Consider the following 19,496-nt stretch of genomic DNA (forward strand, 5'->3'; position numbering starts at 1 on the left):
TACACATCGAAACACCTGGGCAACGCCGGGCTGAAATGCTAGTAATGAATAAAGTGACTTACACAAACAGGTGCGCCTCTCTCTTTCCTGTTGGGTTACAGAATGAGGGAAGGAAAGAGAAAGAAAAGATCTTTGTTTGTAGAAGGCTGTGTAATATACATATAGCATTAATTTGTATAATAGGACAGAAATTTATAAAAAGGACGAGTTGGAAGCATGAATACAGTCAGTTTTTCAACAGCTGAGAGAGAGAATGGATGGTGAAAATTACAGTTAAATTTAGTCATGGGAAAGCAGGAGTTCAAACAAATATTTTTTTTCATTTAATTTTCTTTTTCTTTCCCATTCAAATATTTTTGCCAAAATTTTACTGAGTATCATCACAAAGATTTGGACAACAATATAGTTATCGCTAAGGTTGATAAAAACGAATCAATCAAGTACATGTAATCTATAATATAAGTCTCACCTGTCTGTTTAAATGTATGTATGTATGTATGTTTGTATATCTCGCAAAAACTTTTGACAGAGGTGACGGATTTTCACAAGGTCAGTATCATTTTGAAGCTCAGCCCTTCGGATGACAAATATCTGAAAATTGGCCAAAAACAATAATTCCTTCACTCTCAACTGGGCAGTTTTCTACAGGGACGGTCGTTTTTTTCGCTGACATTTTTTGCAAGTCATTCAACCTTCGCGCCCATGACGTTGCATAAAAGGTGTTATTTCAACCGCCCCTGACGTCACAACCACAGTAGGCACACTGGTAAGACAGTTTTTGTTTTTTTTCAACTCTTTTTCCTCTGGTGCTTTACAGGTTCAAGCCTGCTTACTACTCCTATATATATATATATATATATATATATATATATATATATATATATATATATATATATATATTTTTGCACTCACGATTTTCCTTTTTTTTTTTTTTTGCTCAACCAACACCCTTACACACACCTCCACTTTCTTTTCCACCTTTGCATCACAGGTTCGAGCCTGCCTGCCTATTAGAATTTTTTTTTTGTTCAACACACACCCAGGCAACGCCGGGCAGCTAGGCTAGTCATTATATAAAATATACTGAATCTCTTTGAATTTTTCAGTCATAGTTTTTCATCTTGACATTGAGAGAAGAGTCTCTGCTGACCCTGACTGGACTAATACTATTATTGTTTACTTGGAATTCTTTACAATTCATGGCTTCTTTGCGTATTTTTTAATGGATGCTTTTTCAATTAGAAGAATAGCTCTCCACTCCAGAAAGTTTCTATGGAAGACTAGAATAATCATAATATGTTCAAAGTATAAAAATAAAACATAGTAATAATAATAATTTAAACAATAAGTTCTCAAATCCAAAACCTTAGAGATCTAACCAAATTCTTGAGAAAAATGGCAATTGAATTTGAGGTAGACAAGACTATTAGAAATGTAGTAAAATATGATTTAGAATTAAATTTATTTCAAACAAGCACAACAAATCCTGCCTTGACAGAGTTCAGAATAGACTTCATAGCCTAGTGGGGGATGCCCTTTTCTCTTCCCTGCAACCTCTTTCTCACAGATGGGACGTTGCGAGCCTATCTCTGTTTTATTATTTTCATAGCAAGTGCTCATCTGAGCTCCAATCTATGGTCTCCCCCTCCGCCAAATCACGAGAAATACTTGTTTGGCTGTAAACACTATCAATAATTTCCCCCACTCTTCATTTGTGCCTAAACCTAAATGTAGATTCCATGAACAAAGCTTCTTTCTAAGAACTGCACACCTGTGGAACTCTCTTCCGTTAACCTGCTTTCCAGCTGACTAAAACATGGCCATCTTCAAGTCCAATGTAAGCAAGTTTTTAATGAGCCGTTTCCCTTAAGTAATCCAATTTACCAAATTCACACTTTTAACGATTACTATGATATTGTCCTTTTGACCAATGTATACTCTTTAACCCTCATCCTTGAGTGGCTTCTGGGCTTGGATAAATGGTGATTCTTTTGTAAAAAAAAAAAACAACACTTGTTGACAACAATGATAAAAGAGATTAGAAAGGTGCAATAAAATTATTATATGGTTAAAGAAAAATATCTTCCATTATAATTTTACAATGAAAGATTGTGATTGTCAGTGTGGTTCTAAATTGCAGAACAATAGATTTATCGTAAACTCAACAGTTGAGGTTAAGTGTTGGCTACTCTATTATTTAAGACATAGCATAGGATAGGGAATATGAATTCATGCATTTTCCAAGGAAAGGTGTTGGTGTAAGTGACTTTACAACTAATTGCACTTCCAAACACATGGCACTTGATTTTCTAAAACAGACACCATTGAAGTACTGACTAGGCTTAATGTTGCTTAACTGGCATCTGAGCAGAACCAGTGTTTCAACAAAAATGGTATTGAGACTTACAGAAATGAAACGCGTTCCCAACAGCTGTTGTCATTTTATTGACTAAATGTTTCAACAGTTTTTCTTTGCCGTTTGGTTAGAACAGAGAACACACAGTAAGTTGATCATAATTGTGTTTGCTGGTCTTCTTCAAGAATCAACCCACATTATTTTGCTTTCGTAAGGTTTATGAGATGCAGTATATCAGGCTGAATTAAGCAAGTGCATACGATGCAACGAGAGGAAAGGAAAACAAAATCTGGTGTATGAAAATGTAAAATGGAAAGGGAACAATACAAAAAAAAAAAAAATGACAAAGTATCAAAACGTCCTCTTGTAGATACAATGCACCAAAGTCCTTTTTTCCTTTCTTTTCTCAACTTAAAATTAAAGTAGCTAATAAAATTCTTGTATATCATTTTAAATATGTTATGAAAAGTTCTATAACGTTTTATCATAAATTTTTGACAGCATTAATCTCACTTCAAACAAACAGTTCAACTTAAAAATATAAGAGAATCATAATGAAAGAATCGTAAATCTAAGGTATTTTTTAACGATGCGATTCCAATTCCAATTCCCCCCCAAAATACACGATTCTAACGATTAACAATTCCGATTCAGATTAATCATCCTACCACTAGATGAAACACTAGTGTCTGTAAGTATTTAATAATTATTATAGTAAATAATAATAATGTGTGTGTGTGTGTGTTATTCTTATTATTGTTATCTCTCTATATATAAATAATGAGAGACTAATTGACAGGAGATGACACAAAGGCACCCAAAGACCTTCCGTCTATATAAGGAAGATCGGTGAATATATAATTTCCAATACTTTTAAGTGCTAAGTAGAACTTGCTAAAAATAGAGAAAGAATTTGCATTAAACTTTGAGGCACATTTCTATCTCTTTAAACATTCAATCTTTTAATACATGAGTATTTGCTAAGAATCTTAAAGTCATTTTAAATGCTACCAAATTCCTTTCAAATTGCAAAGAAATAAAAAATGTTTTTAACTCTTAACGAAAGGTTAAAATGGCTGATTTGTTTTCAAAAAAATCTAAATTTATTTCAGTTTTGTAATTAAATTAGTTTGTTTTTTAGATAGGACACACAAGAAGTATTCACACAATTCTATTAATAAAAAGAAAGAAAGAAAATACTTACAGATAAAATAAAAAAATAAACATACGCAGAATAATTTCTGCCCAGACATTCTCAACCAACTTGATAAACTTCATTGTGTTTTCTTTTTTCATCTAAAACATTATGAAAGAGGGTCGCCACATATACGGACATTTGTCTGTGGAAAATGAATAGAATATTTTCGAAATGAACAAAATAATACGAATTCAAAAATTTTATATAACAATTGATTTTGTATTATTTTTTATTGGAATCCTTTGAGATGAGTAATTTGTATATTTATATATTTATTTGCGGACTGTTATCCTCATCTTCATAGTTGTTGATTCACCACATTTCGTCCAACTATTCCTCTGGCCTTCTTCAAAATGTGGTGAGACAACAATAACTATGGAAGGCAGTAATTACTAGGGCTATGACAACAGAATATACTTTTCATTGTTTTGACTCTCGAGTATATATCCGACACAGACAGTTAATCAACAAAGAACCATATAATTCTATATAAAAGCATATAAAATATCAACGGATACACACTCGAGAGTCAAAACAATGAAAAGAATATGCTGTTGTCATAACCCTAGTAATTACAGAGACTACAATTAAGAGACTCAGCATTCCAATACCATCGCGGTTAACCATCTAAAGAATGCCAGAGAAATAGTTGGCTGAAATGTGGTGAAACAACAACTATGAAGATGAGGATAACAGTCCACAAATAAACAATTTATTTATTCGAATTTAATTTTGTTTAAAATTAGTCTCAGAAAGACAAAATTCAAATTGATATGTGAATAATCAAAACGGATTCAAATCAATACCTGAAAAAGAAAAATAGTAGACAAGTATCTTCTTAATTCATCCACAAATGTTCAAAAGAAACAAGAACAAAAGTATATAATTTTAATCTGGAATTCCTCAGATAATTGTTTTTGATGAAGGACTGAAACTTAAATCACATCAATAGAAATACCCATCGATTATAAAACACTTTGTATAATCACAGATTTCAAGGCAGTTCTACTAAAACAGACATATTTTAAAAACCAAAACAACAACACAAAATGCTATTTTGTTCAGAAATGAATATCCTTTAATATCCTTAGTGTGTTAATAAATAATAATCTACATGATATATTTCAAGAGACTGTTAATAAATAATAATCTACATGATATATTTCAAGAGATTGTTAATAAATAATAATCTACATGATATATTTCAAGAGATTGTTAATAAATAATAATCTACATGATATATTTCAAGAGATTGTTAATAAATAATAATCTACATGATATATTTCAAGAGATTGTTAATAAATAATAATCTACATGATATATTTCAAGAGATTGTTAATAAATAATAATCTACATGATATATTTCAAGAGATTGTTAATAAATAATAATCTACATGATATATTTCAAGAGATTGTTAATAAATAATAATCTACATGATATATTTCAAGAGATTGTTAATAAATAATAATCTACATGATATATTTCAAGAGATTGTTAATAAATAATAATCTACATGATATATTTCAACAGATTGTTAATACATAATAATCTACATGATATATTTCAAGAGATTGTTAATAAATAATAATCTACATGATATATTTCAAGAGATTGTTAATAAATAATAATCTACATGATATATTTCAAGAGATTGTTAATAAATAATAATCTACATGATATATTTCAAGAGACTGTTAATAAATAATAATCTACATGATATATTTCAAGAGATTGTTAATACATAATAATCTACATATTTCAAGAGATTGTTAATACATAATAATCTACATGATATATTTCAAGAGACTGTTAATACATAATAATCTACATGATATATTTCAAGAGATTGTTAATACATAATAATCTACATGATATATTTCAAGAGATTGTTAATACATAATAATCTACATGATATATTTCAAGAGATTGTTAATACATAATAATCTACATGATATATTTCAAGAGATTGTTAATACATAATAATCTACATGATATATTTCAAGAGATTGTTAATAAATAATAATCTACATGATATATTTCAAGAGATTGTTAATACATAATAATCTACATGATATACAGTGATGATCATATTTATTGGCACGGTAAAATAAAAGTTAAATTTTGTCTAATAAATTCTAAAAAAGGGATTAAATTAAAGAAAATAACAAAGTATATTATGTATTTTTAACTGGCCTTTCCGATGCAGCAATCGGATTTTAGAAAAAATAAATAACAAAGGAACAACAAACATAATTGCAAAAAACCCTTGTTCAAAATTATTGGCACGATTTATTTAATAATCAATTGTATAGCCTTTGGCCTTGATTACCTTCCTCAGTCGCTTTTCATAGTTTACAACCAAGTTGTTGCACTCTTCAGTAGTAATTTTAGCCCACTCTTCCTGACAATAATCCTCCAATTGAATAAGATTCTTAGGCTTCCTTTGCATTACCCTCAATTTTAATGTTCTCCATAAATTTTCAATTGGATTAAGGTCTGGGCTTTGTGATGGCCACTCCAAAACATTAATATGATTGTCCTCAAGCCATTTCTTAGTCAGTTTAGCCGAATGCTTTGGGTCATTATCTTGCATGAACCACCAACGACGACCAAGTGAGAGCTCTTTAGCAGAGTCTTTCAGGTTTTCATCCAATATTTTAACATAATCTTCCTTTTTTATGCTACCTGTGACCTTAACAAGTCGCCCTGGTCCAGAGGCAGCAAAGGATCCCCAAAACATCAAACTGCCTCCACCGTGCTTCACTGTGGGTATGGTGTTCTTAGGCAGGAAAGCTTCGCCAGATTTTCTGTAAATATAAGACACTTTATTATGGCCAAATAACTCTATTTTCGTTTCGTCAGTCCATAGAACACGTTTCCAGAATGCAACATCTTTATCAATATGACGTTTTGCAAAGGCTAGCCTTGCTTTCAGGTGCATAGGCTTCAATAAGGGAGTCTTTCTCGGACGACATGCTTTTAAACCAGCTCTCTTCAAAACTCTACCAACTGTATGTCGAGATACATTCACTCCAGAGGTGCTCTGTTCATCAACAATCTCCCCAACAGAGATCCTTGGGTTTTGTTTTACTTGTCGAACAATTTTCCGTTCATCTCTTGGGGAAAGAATCCTTTTTCTCCCTCTACCTTCTAAACTCATAACGTGGCCTTGCGATTTGAACTTGTTTATTATGGCTCTAACAGTGGATTTGGGAAGGTTTAGCTTCTTTGAAATCTTATCATAGCCCTCCCCATTGGTATGGCATGCTACAACAAGCTTCCTGACGTCTTCGCTGTGTTCCTTAGTTTTAACCATGGCAATTGAAAATTATAATTTAGTCACTTATAATAGTTTAAATAAATCGCTATCTAAAAATTATCTGAAAAAAATTATTCACTGAATTAGCGTTAAACAAGCATAATATGGCTATAAAAAAGTTCAGAAAGCACGTAAACCGGAAATTGATTGATATTATACTGATACTAAAAGAAAAACAAAGCCGTGCCAATAATTTTGAACAAGGGTTTTTTGCAATTATGTTTGTTGTTCCTTTGTTATTTATTTTTTCTAAAATCCGATTGCTGCATCGGAAAGGCCAGTTAAAAATACATAATATACTTTGTTATTTTCTTTAATTTAATCCCTTTTTTAGAATTTATTAGACAAAATTTAACTTTTATTTTACCGTGCCAATAAATATGATCATCACTCAAGAGATTGTTAATACATAATAATCTACATGATATATTTCAAGAGATTGTTAATAAATAATAATCTACATGATATATTTCAAGAGACTGTTAATAAATAATAATCTACATGATATATTTCAAGAGACTGTTAATACATAATAATCTACATGATATATTTCAAGAGATTGTTAATAAATAATAATCTACATGATATATTTCAAGAGATTGTTAATAAATAATAATCTACATGATATATTTCAAGAGACTGTTAATAAATAATAATCTACATGATATATTTCAACAGATTGTTAATAAATAATAATCTACATGATATATTTCAAGAGATTGTTAATACATAATAATCTACATGATATATTTCAAGAGATTGTTAATAAATAATAATCTACATGATATATTTCAAGAGATTGTTAATAAATAATAATCTACATGATATATTTCAAGAGACTGTTAATACATAATAATCTACATGATATATTTCAAGAGATTGTTAATACATAATAATCTACATGATATATTTCAAGAGATTGTTAATAAATAATAATCTACATGATATATTTCAAGAGATTGTTAATAAATAATAATCTACATGATATATTTCAAGAGATTGTTAATAAATAATAATCTACATGATATATTTCAAGAGATTGTTAATAAATAATAATCTACATGATATATTTCAAGAGATTGTTAATAAATAATAATCTACATGATATATTTCAAGAGATTATTAATACATAATAATCTACATGATATATTTCAAGAGATTGTTAATAAATAATAATCTACATGATATATTTCAAGAGATTGTTAATACATAATAATCTACATGATATATTTCAAGAGATTGTTAATAAATAATAATCTACATGATATATTTCAAGAGATTGTTAATAAATAATAATCTACATGATATATTTCAAGATATTGTTAATAAATAATAATCTACATGATATATTTCAAGAGATTATTAATACATAATAATCTACATGATATATTTCAAGAGATTGTTAATAAATAATAATCTACATGATATATTTCAAGAGATTATTAATACATAATAATCTACATGATATATTTCAAGAGATTGTTAATAAATAATAATCTACATGATATATTTCAAGAGATTGTTAATAAATAATAATCTACATGATATATTTCAAGAGATTGTTAATAAATAATAATCTACATGATATATTTCAAGAGATTATTAATACATAATAATCTACATGATATATTTCAAGAGATTGTTAATAAATAATAATCTACATGATATATTTCAAGAGATTGTTAATACATAATAATCTACATGATATATTTCAAGAGATTGTTAATAAATAATAATCTACATGATATATTTCAAGAGACTGTTAATAAATAATAATCTACATGATATATTTCCAGAGATTGTTAATAAATAATAATCTACATGATATATTTCAAGAGATTGTTAATAAATAATAATCTACATGATATATTTCAAGATATTGTTAATAAATAATAATCTACATGATATATTTCAAGAGATTGTTAATAAATAATAATCTACATGATATATTTCAAGAGATTGTTAATAAATAATAATCTACATATATTTCAAGAGATTGTTAATAAATAATAATCTACATGATATATTTCAAGAGATTGTTAATACATAATAATCTACATGATATATTTCAAGAGACTGTTAATACATAATAATCTACATGATATATTTCAAGAGATTGTTAATACATAATAATCTACATGATATATTTCAAGAGATTGTTAATAAATAATAATCTACATGATATATTTCAAGAGATTGTTAATAAATAATAATCTACATGATATATTTCAAGAGATTGTTAATAAATAATAATCTACATGATATATTTCAACAGATTGTTAATAAATAATAATCTACATGATATATTTCAACAGATTGTTAATAAATAATAATCTACATGATATATTTCAAGAGATTGTTAATAAATAATAATCTACATGATATATTTCAAGAGACTGTTAATACATAATAATCTACATGATATATTTCAAGAGATTGTTAATAAATAATAATCTACATGATATATTTCAACAGATTGTTAATAAATAATAATCTACATGATATATTTCAAGAGATTGTTAATAAATAATAATCTACATGATATATTTCAAGAGACTGTTAATACATAATAATCTACATGATATATTTCAAGAGATTGTTAATAAATAATAATCTACATGATATATTTCAACAGATTGTTAATAAATAATAATCTACATGATATATTTCAAGAGACTGAGGCAAATAAATGTAAAGTGTCGGCAAGACAACGTATATTTGAAAACACACCCGTTGCCGTGAATGTCTTGTTTAAGTAGCCCGCTCTTGCTTTTCATGCAAGCAGGCGAGTCTACTTCTCCAGGGGTGTGACCCCAAGACCACTCCAGTCTTGTAACTGGGAGTCTTGGGTTCGATTCCACCTCTACAACAAAGTGATGAAAATCTTAATGTTATAAAATGGCAATTTTGGTACCTTTTTTACGAAGCTCTTACTCCTTTAAATGATCAGTAATCTACAATATAAATCTCACCTGTCTGTTTAAATATATGTATGTTGTATGTCTGCCTAAAACTTTTGACAAAGACAACGGATTTTCACTGATCTCAGTATCATTTTGAAGCTTGACGTCTTGGACAACAAATATCGAAAAATTGGCCAAAAACATTAATTCCTTCATCTTCAATTGGGTAGTTTTCTGCAAGGAGGCTCGATTTTTTGCGAGCCATTTTTGCAAGTCATCGTATCGGCTGGATTAACTTTGCCTAATTTTAACGTTCCAAACTTCCGGTCGCGTCATGGAGTAGCGATAAGACGTAAAATTTTCTTTTACTTTCTTTTCTACTTTCGCATCACGGGTTCGACCATGCCTGCCTACTACCGCCACTTTTTTTTTTTTTTTTGGCTCCAAAGCACCCAGGCTAGTACATTTCTATGAGGAATTTTGTTATGAAATTTGGAAACCATTCAGAAAAAAATATTTTCAAAACAATGAGATTGCAAAGAGTTATTTTTCTTGCACCCAAACCAGTAGAGTTATCTGCCCTTAGGAAGACAAGGTCGACCATGATAGTCAATACTAAACGATCATTGTTCATCCAGCTGCTTTTTAAATCATCCATACTTTGTCTATTTGTTTATTTTTGGTCTTTTATTAAACCGATAACAGCGATTATTATCAGACATAATGCATAAACAATCAAGTGAGACACCAATTCCACATTAAATCTTTAAAAACATAATGGTACAAATAGACATGTTCCATTTATTCAATCAATCATTGTTATAACAGTGGATTAAACCACAGAATACTTTGGCATATACCAAATTCCAAATTTGGGATCCAAAACATATATGCCAAATCAATTTTCCAAATTTGGCATTTCTCAGATAGTTGTTATTGAAAGAGGAACTCAATTGAAATTATATCAGTTCAAAATACTTTCAAAACAATGAGATTTTGAACATATAATCACATACCAAAATCAACCGCATTTGGTTGGAGAGATTGAAAGAACAATACAAACAAATATATGAATACGACATTTCGAAAGTTTGGGGATATCAGTTGATAAATCTTTATTAGTTGGATTATTCAGACTACTATTCCCACCTTGGTTGCTATTTTTTTTGGCTGATGTAACCTCTGATCTTCTTCAGGTGAATCATAAATAAAGGATTCAGTTCGAAATTCTGCATAGGTTGCAGAGTTTGATATAAAGATTCACAAGTCTGAAATGATGCACCTAAAGGAGGTCGGAGGTTACATCAGCAAAATCGTTGTGAAAATAAGTTGAGGATCATAGTCTGAATAATCCAAAAACAATACATGTCAGTTGTAATCCCATAAAAAAAAATTAACAGAACTACTCCTCAACAACACTGACTAATCTCAGCTCCAGTGTTCTCTCTCAGTTGTTAAAAAAATTAACTCATCAGTACATCCTTCTTAAACTAGTTGCTCTCCTTATATGCAAATGAATGTCACCTATAAAAACTTTACAAACACAAGTTTTTTTTCTTAGACTGAAAATCGAGTGACAACATGCAAAACAGTTCACATGTTTCAAAGCTGATAACCATTCATTTTTATTATTGAAATCCTTTGAGATGAGTAATTTGTATATTTATTCATTTGCAAACTGTTATCCCCATCTTCATAGTTGTTGTTTCACAATGTTTCAGCCAACTATTCCTCTGGCCTTCCTCAGGTGGTTAACCGCAACAGGATAGGAATGTTAAGTCTCTTAAATGTATTCCATAATTATTATCTCACCACGTTTTGGCTAACTAATAAAAGACCATTGTTTGAAGATAACGGTTTCAATCCTACCCAAAGCCGACCAGAGGATTAGTTGGCCAAAACGTAGTGTGAAAATAACAATTATACAAGGCAGTAATTACTGAGGATAAGAGACTCGGCATTCCTATCCCGTCGCAAATAACCACCTGAAGAAGGCCAGGCAAATAGTTGGCCAAAACGTTGTGGAACAACAACTATAAAGATGAGGATAACAGTCCGCAAATAAATAAATTCTTCCTTTTATTCTTCATTTTTACAGTAGGTAACACTTAATATTCCTTTATTTTTTTAAACCACAAAAGAGTTAGCATACTGCAGTAATTCATAGGTAATCAAAAGCAAAGAAAAACATTATTTTATCACACTACTAAAAGATGGATTTTCACTAGCTAAACGTCTATTGAGCAGAAACATACTAATTTAAACATTAAAAAAAAAACAATAATCGGTTTTAATACAAGGGACATTCCAAAAGTAATGCTTCCTATTTTTTATTTCGCTTGAATGGATCAGCAGGGATTGTAAATTATATTATTATGATAACTGAACTTATGTATCCATGACATAAAAGTTTCATCGCTCTGTTGCAGATATTGATAGTGTGAGACTCAAAGAAAGCAACCCCTATGACAGATATGCATGAGAAGCAGAGATACATCATTGAATTTCTGGCAAAAATGCACTGAGAATGGTGGTGACCATGTAGAAACAAATTCTGGAGCACAAAAGGTTACTTGTTTTAATGGTACCACTTTTGTCTTCATAGCTCTTCAATTTTTGGAGTTTAAAAAAAGATAGGTTTTCTTTTGAAACAACCCTTACATGTTCAATCAATAACAAGAATTACATTTTTTTTGGTAGCTACACTTAAACGCAATCATCATCATATTCAGTTTATGCACTTCTACACTGTTGGAATGAGATTTCAGAAATTGTAATATTGAATTTCACATGAAAACAATGGTATCTACATAGTCTCCGTATTTTTAAGATGATTATATCCACAAATTACGTTAGGTAGAAAATTTTTTATTAAAGAAAATAAATTAAGATACAGGAGAGTTACAAAGAGACAATTCAACAGTTGCAAAAAAAATTGTATATATGTTATTTTTATGTTATTTACTTTTTAGGCAAAGTTATTTTTATATTACACAATTATAAAAAAAAATCTTAAATGAAAACCACACTCAAAAACACTTGTTAACAAATTACCAACTCGTTGAATTCACTATCCTCTTTGGCCTAATGGTTAGCATGGCAAAGTAATTATCCACCTCTCTATCTTGTTTTTTCTTTTTTTTCATTTTAACCACGTGGAAGCCATTCTTAACATCGCTTCGTCCTTGTGCCAATATCCTTCACCCGGGCAACGCTAGGTACTCCCCGCTAATCTAAAAACGAAAATGTGTGTCAGTGTGTGCGTTTTTTGTGTATGTCTGGCAAAGGCTTTTGGATGGGGGGGGGTGTAGGGCAGGGTTCACTAATTCTTAGAACTTTTTATATACTTCCTAGATTATAATATCTCTGATTTATGAAAGGAGGTTGCATCTATCTTTTATTTGAACGATTTTACATGCTATTTTTGCAATATTTCTTATTCTCCGTATGTTCGTTTGGCTTTTCCATATAAAAGAGCGAAACTGAATCCGTAACAAAGGCGTCTACCTGGCACTCATGCCGGGAGGTCCAAAAAAGCAATCAGCTTTGATCAATGCAAGGGAACCCCTCATATCAGACAATTGCTATTCATTTGGACACTCCCCTTTTTATGGGGAGCTGGTTTTCCCAAACATCTTGCAGAAACTGGCTTGCAGCCAAAGTTAAGTGCATGATTTCATTCCCCTATGGCATGATGTTTGACTTAATTAAATTTACACACCTGTCACTTAACTTTTTAATCGTTTAATTTCAACCATTCTCACTTCTGCTGCCCTCATAGCGTTGAGATAAGATTCAAGCCTACCTGCTTACCAAAACTTTTTTTTTCTTTTACACCTCCAAACACCCAGGAAATGCCGGGCACCATGCTAGTCTATAATATAAATCTCACCTGTATGTACGTATGTCGGCATAAAACTTTTGACAGAGGTGACGGATTTTTACGAGATCAGTATCATTTTGAAGCTCGACCCTTTGGACAACAAATACCAAGAAATTGGCCAAAAACATTAATTCCTTCACCCTCAACTGGGCACTTTTCTACAGCAACGGGTTGCTTTTTTCGCCGATACTTTTGAAAGCCATTGCCTCTTTTCGATTGTCTAGCCTTAATTTAAACCTACGTCACTTCCGGTTTGGTGATGGGCGCAACGGCAAAGACATCACTTTTTTTTCACATTCTTTTCCTCCTCCATGGTACGGGTTCAAGCCTGCCTGCCTACTACCACTTTTTTTTTTGCTCCACACACATCTCCAAACACCCGGGCAACGCCGGGCACTCAGGTTAGTCTATTATATAAATTTCAAAGTCTGTTTATTTTATTTCTTTTTAATTTTCTTCCTTTGAAGATTATAACGCTGGGTATGGGGCAGCCAAGCCAGCTGCCAACATTGCCCTGTTTTTATTGAAACAAACCGAGAGCTCTTTTTAGTATCCTCATTGTTCCCTCATGTGCAATTGTCTGGATCATTTTTGCACTTGGTTCACCAGGTGTATGCATGTTTGTATGTCTCGCTAAATCTTTCAACACATGCAACCGACACTTACAAAATTGATATCGTTTGAAAGCTCAGTCTCTTGGCCAAATAATATCCAAAAATTGCCCAAATCATTCATTCTTCCACAGTTAACTTGTGCCTTTTTTTACAAGGAGGGGTAAGTTTTTTTGTCAACATTTTTGTAAGTCATTCAAGCCTCGCGTGAACGACGTTGCATAAAACAGGTTATTTCAAAAGCGCGTGACGTCACAACCGCAGTGAATGCATCGATGAGACGATTTGTCTTTTTTACACCTCTGTTTCCTCTTGCATGTTATGGGTTCGAGCCTGCCTACTACTCCTAATTTTTAAAAAAAAATTTTTGTGCTCACACAGGTACTTGCTGCTATTTGGAGTTTTTTTAATATTTTTTCTTTTTTTTATTGGGCTTTGGTTGTTCAAACAACCCCCTTACACACACCTCGACACACCCAGTAAATGCCGGGCACCCAGGCTAGGAATGAATAGGGCTAGCACAACAGCATATTCTTTTGATTGTTTTAACTCTCGAATATGTATCCATTGATATCTTACATGCTTTTATACAGAGTGATGTGGTTATCGGTTGATTAACTGTGTCGGATATATACTCGAGAGTCAAAAACAATGATAGTTGGTTTGGCTGTTTTTGTTTTACAGCATATCAACCCATTTTCAGGTTACTTAATGCCGAATCCAGTTATTTTGAAGAAAAAATTTTTTAATAGAATATATATTTTTTTTCAAGTTGGTTCCTATTTAACCCATAGTTGGGACCCTAACAGGTACTACCACTCCGGGTCAGAGTGGATCTCAGAGCAATGGCAATTAAAGTGTGGCTCCACACTCCCCAAAGCCCACAAACTGGGGACTCACCAGCGGATATATCCAGGACCTCAAAACAATGAAAATAATATGCTGTTGTCACAGTCCTAGTAATGAATAAAGGTACAATACATTCGGACCTAACTAAGAAAACAACAACTTTTAGGCAATATTCAACCAAAATAGTTTCCTATTAACCAATCGATTCCAATGCTTCACGGACAATTTCACGCCTGTTTTTGTAGAATGATTTGACTTTTGTCTCAAAAGACGCCTCGGTTTTCAATATCACTTCTTACTTGGAGCCAAATCTCTTTCCTTGAAGCATTCTTTTGAGGTCTACAAACAAGCAGTAGTCGATGGAGGTCAGATCTGGGACATAAGGTGGGTGTGGAAGCAATTCTGAAATGCAATTTATGTAGTTCTGCCATCGTTCCAATCGACTTGTGGCACAGTGAATTATCTTTTGAAAAAGCATGTTTTGCTTCCTTATTTGTGGACATTTTTTGTTGATTTCATCTTATAAACATACCAATAATGCTACATAATATTAGCTATTGATGGTTCGTCCTTTCTCAAGGTAAATCAATGAACAAAATACCTTGTGCATCCCAAAATACAGAAATACAGATGCCAAAACTTTGCCTGTTGATGTTTTTTTTTAGGGGGGGGGTATTTTAGATGGCTCTGACCTCTTGTTAGTCAAAGCGGTCCAAAATAATCACAGCAAACTGATAATTTGATTTGAAATGCTGGATTCATATTTTATCCATTGTCACATATTGACGCAAAAACTTTTATTGTGTGGAAATAGTTGCAAACAATGCTCTGAAATGTCAACGTATTGACTGTGAGCAAACTCGGAACCTACTTTGAACTATAGCTTTCTCATTGACAAATGTAAAATGCAAAATGGTGATTACACTGCCTTCTGATATCTCCAATACTTCTGAATTTTTCAATGGATTTTGTTTGTTTCTTTTTTCCGTCAAGTTTTAAATCGCCTAAAAAAAAAGGTAGAATCTTGTTTTAGAGTTACGGGAATTGGTACTTATTGATCGGTGCTGAAATAACTTTTATTATTTAGAAAGCCATTCTTAACATAGGGGCGGGAAGATGTTATGTACCGATTCTGTACTTTCACCCAACAATTTAATAAAAACATATCGTAAAACTTTAAAATACTATTTTTTAAAAATAGCTCGGATCAAAAAGTGCACTAGCACCTGGGAATTTAACAGGGGGGTGTTAATCTACAAATTTACAAAATATTTTTTTTTCAAACTCTAAACATATAGTCTTTGCATTTTCGCATGCTTAATGTCGTCTGTCTTTCACGACCAATAAGCTGTTTCGGCCATTTCCAGTCTGTTCCATAAATCGTATTGGGGGAAACAACTTGAAAACATTCGTGTCAACATATGGGTCCTGCAAACACTCAAGTTGCTTGAGAATAGTTAAAAAATGAAATCACAATATAAAAGTCATAAAAGATGCGTGTATAATACATAGGATAGTATACAATTGTCAGGGAAATTGACAGTATATGAGCGAGAATACCCATTCCCCCCTGAATAATTTACATGACTTAAATAGGAATTACCCATCAATATCGTTGTCTATCCATTTTGGGAGGTAAAAAGTCAATAAATAAAAGAAAAAGGCACTTGTGCACTTTTGCCATCATGCTGAAATAATGCCGTTATTATTTTGAAAGCTATTCTTGACATGGGGAGAGGAAGGAGTTTTGTAACTATTCTGTGCTTCCACCTAACAATTTAATAATAATAATAATAATAATAATAAAAGATATCGTGAAGCTTGAATTTAACCTGGAAAAAAAAAAAACTATTTAAAAATAGTGCGGTGGACAAAAGTGAACATGCACAAGCACCGAACAGTCGAACACTGATCCAAATATTACGGTGATAATTATTTGACGTCCAAATAATTTCCGTGATTAAAATAGGAATTAACGCAAGTAAATACTATTTACTTACTGAAAGTAATAAGATGTCAATAAAATAAATGGTAAATGTTACCTTACACTACAACAGAACACTGAACACTCTAATTTGTTTTTTTAGGGGTATTCGAGGTCGCTGACAACGAATCTGATAATAAAACCCACCGCAAATTTACCGTTTGCATGGTATGAACCCCTAGACCTTGGGACTATTTTGTACCATTTCACCGCCTTCGGTAGTGTTTTTCTTACATGATACATTCGCGTGCAAACGGGCGTAGTGGGGTGTCTTATCATATCGCGTAGGAATGTTTAAGCGGTCATCTCAAATAAAGTTAAAAAAAAAAAATGTGGCTTATTTACTTCTTTTTTTTTTTTGTCTTCGGTTTATCAAAATATAACGACCAAACATATTTTTATGTTTTTCGTTCTTTTTTTTTGGGGGGGGGTATTCAATTATAAGACTTGTGTAGTTTAACAGGTGCGTCTGCAGTTTAATTAACCGTTTTTTCGTAAGTAATGTACCAACATTAACCATTTCACAAAAATTCTGTTTACATTGGGGAGGGGGCGGTGGTGGTGCTGGAGCGCGGTTAATTAAACTGCAGACGCACCTTAAACTACACAAGTCCTATAATAGAATACTCCCCCCCCCCCTAAAAAGAACGAAAAACATAAAAATGTGTTTGGTGGTTATGTTTTAGCAAATAGCCCGTGAAAACTTTATTTTTTGATAAATTAAAAAACCATTAAAAAACTACATTTTTTAACTTTCTTATTTGAAAGATTCCTACACGATGTGATAAGACACCCCATACGCCCGTTCGCACGCGAACGTACCATGTAAGAAAAAACACTACCGAAGGCAATGAAATGGCACAAAATAGTCCCAAGGTCTAGGGGTTCATACCATGTTTGCGGTGGGTTTGATTATCAGATTCGTTGTCAGCGACCTCGAATACCCCTAAAAAAACAAATTAGAATGGTCGGTGTTCTGTTGTTGCGTAAGGTAACATTTACCAAATAAATTAACAAGTTTAACAGCTTTAGGTACTTGCACAGTTTAATCAAGACGTTAAAAAATGAAAATATCGATAGAAGGTTATATTGTGTACGGCTCCGTTTTTGGACTGAAGATCTCCGAAAAAAAAAAATTCATTTAATTCGATCGAGAAGTTTTTTTGTTTTTTTTTACAGCGAAAAAAACACGTTTTTATGAGAGCGCGTTCAAGGCAGATATCTTGGAATTTTTTAAATTTTTGTTTGGAGTTTAGAACACGCCATGAGGAGATAACTCCAGTTAAAGCGCCGACACTCCCTCCCCATCTTTAATACTAGCTTTTCTTCCTAAAAATCGAACCATTTGCTCGATATCATAACAAATTGTTTTTTCGCTGTAAAACAAAAACTACTTGATGAAATTAAATGATTTTTTTTTTTTTTTTTTTTTTGAGAACTTCATTCCATAACGGATACGTACAATGTAAACTTTTTTCGATATTTTCATTTTTTTAATGTCTTGATTAAACTGTACAAGTACCCATCTTTATGCTCAAACAAGAAAACATTTAAATTTAGAGGTTTTAATCCATTTAAATTTAATCAACAAGGAAGAAAATAACTCGATTTTTTTTCAATATTTTAAATAAACAAAAAATAGAAAAACATTATGTTTATAACTGATAGAATTTCCAGATAAATAAATATATATATAATTGAACTATTTTATATAATTTTAAATAGAAATTAATGTCAAAATATATCGTTTTTTTTTTTAATAAATAAAATTGACAAAATGATTTGCGTCACTTTCTACGCTTACAACAACAATTTCTCCAGGCAACAACTTTTTGATTCCATGTTTTTAAGTAAATACGGTTCTTCTTGCAAAAAGGTGAACCTGACAGAGTACATGTAAAAATAGACTTAAAAGTTATAAAGAAGATACGAAATGCATATGAATTGTCGATAATTAGGGTAAAACAGGTGTCTATAAGTCGATTAACTTACTAGATGAGTGTGAAATGCTGTACCAAGTGAACGAACGCCGCGTATAAGGTGGTTATTTTGCTTGTCAGTTAAATTCATTGGTGATGGATGCATGAAAAAAGCAACGTGGTTCAACCGGAACCACAAGTGGAAAACGCAACGTAAAAAAAAAACAACAGACAAAACATTTTACTAAATTCATCGTTTTGTACATTAGTGATAGTATTTTACTGAATAAAACTTGACTTAATAAAATAATTATTATTTTCTAAATATAAAATTGTGTTCAATATATTTCGTTTCATTTGTTTAATTTAATTTTATTTTTTTGGTTTTAGGTTTTACAAAGACAATCCGGTAAATCCAGATTGGCTTTTTTAAGGCTAAATTTTGCGATTTTGGCTTTTTTTTTTTTTTTTTT

At 31.3% G+C, this 19,496-nt stretch overlaps 1 protein-coding gene across 1 annotated transcript in view; it reads right to left on the reverse strand.

Moving 5' to 3' along the window:
* The window catches only part of LOC145283732 (phospholipid phosphatase 5-like), a 46,634-nt gene extending 27,399 nt beyond the window's left edge, over positions 1-19,235 (reverse strand). The window contains exons 1-2 of the mRNA XM_080132787.1: positions 19,097-19,235; positions 3,561-3,696 (exon numbers count right to left, since the gene is read on the reverse strand). Of these exons, the coding sequence (XP_079988913.1) occupies positions 3,561-3,652 (92 nt within the window). The 5' untranslated portion in view covers positions 3,653-3,696; positions 19,097-19,235. The remainder of the gene's footprint in view (positions 1-3,560; positions 3,697-19,096) is intronic.
* Between the last annotated feature and the right edge of the window lie 261 nt (positions 19,236-19,496).

The sequence above is a fragment of the Euprymna scolopes genome, chromosome 8 (assembly GCF_053919585.1).
Source record: "Euprymna scolopes isolate OS-2025 chromosome 8, ASM5391958v1, whole genome shotgun sequence".
NCBI lineage: Eukaryota > Metazoa > Mollusca > Cephalopoda > Sepiida > Sepiolidae > Euprymna > Euprymna scolopes.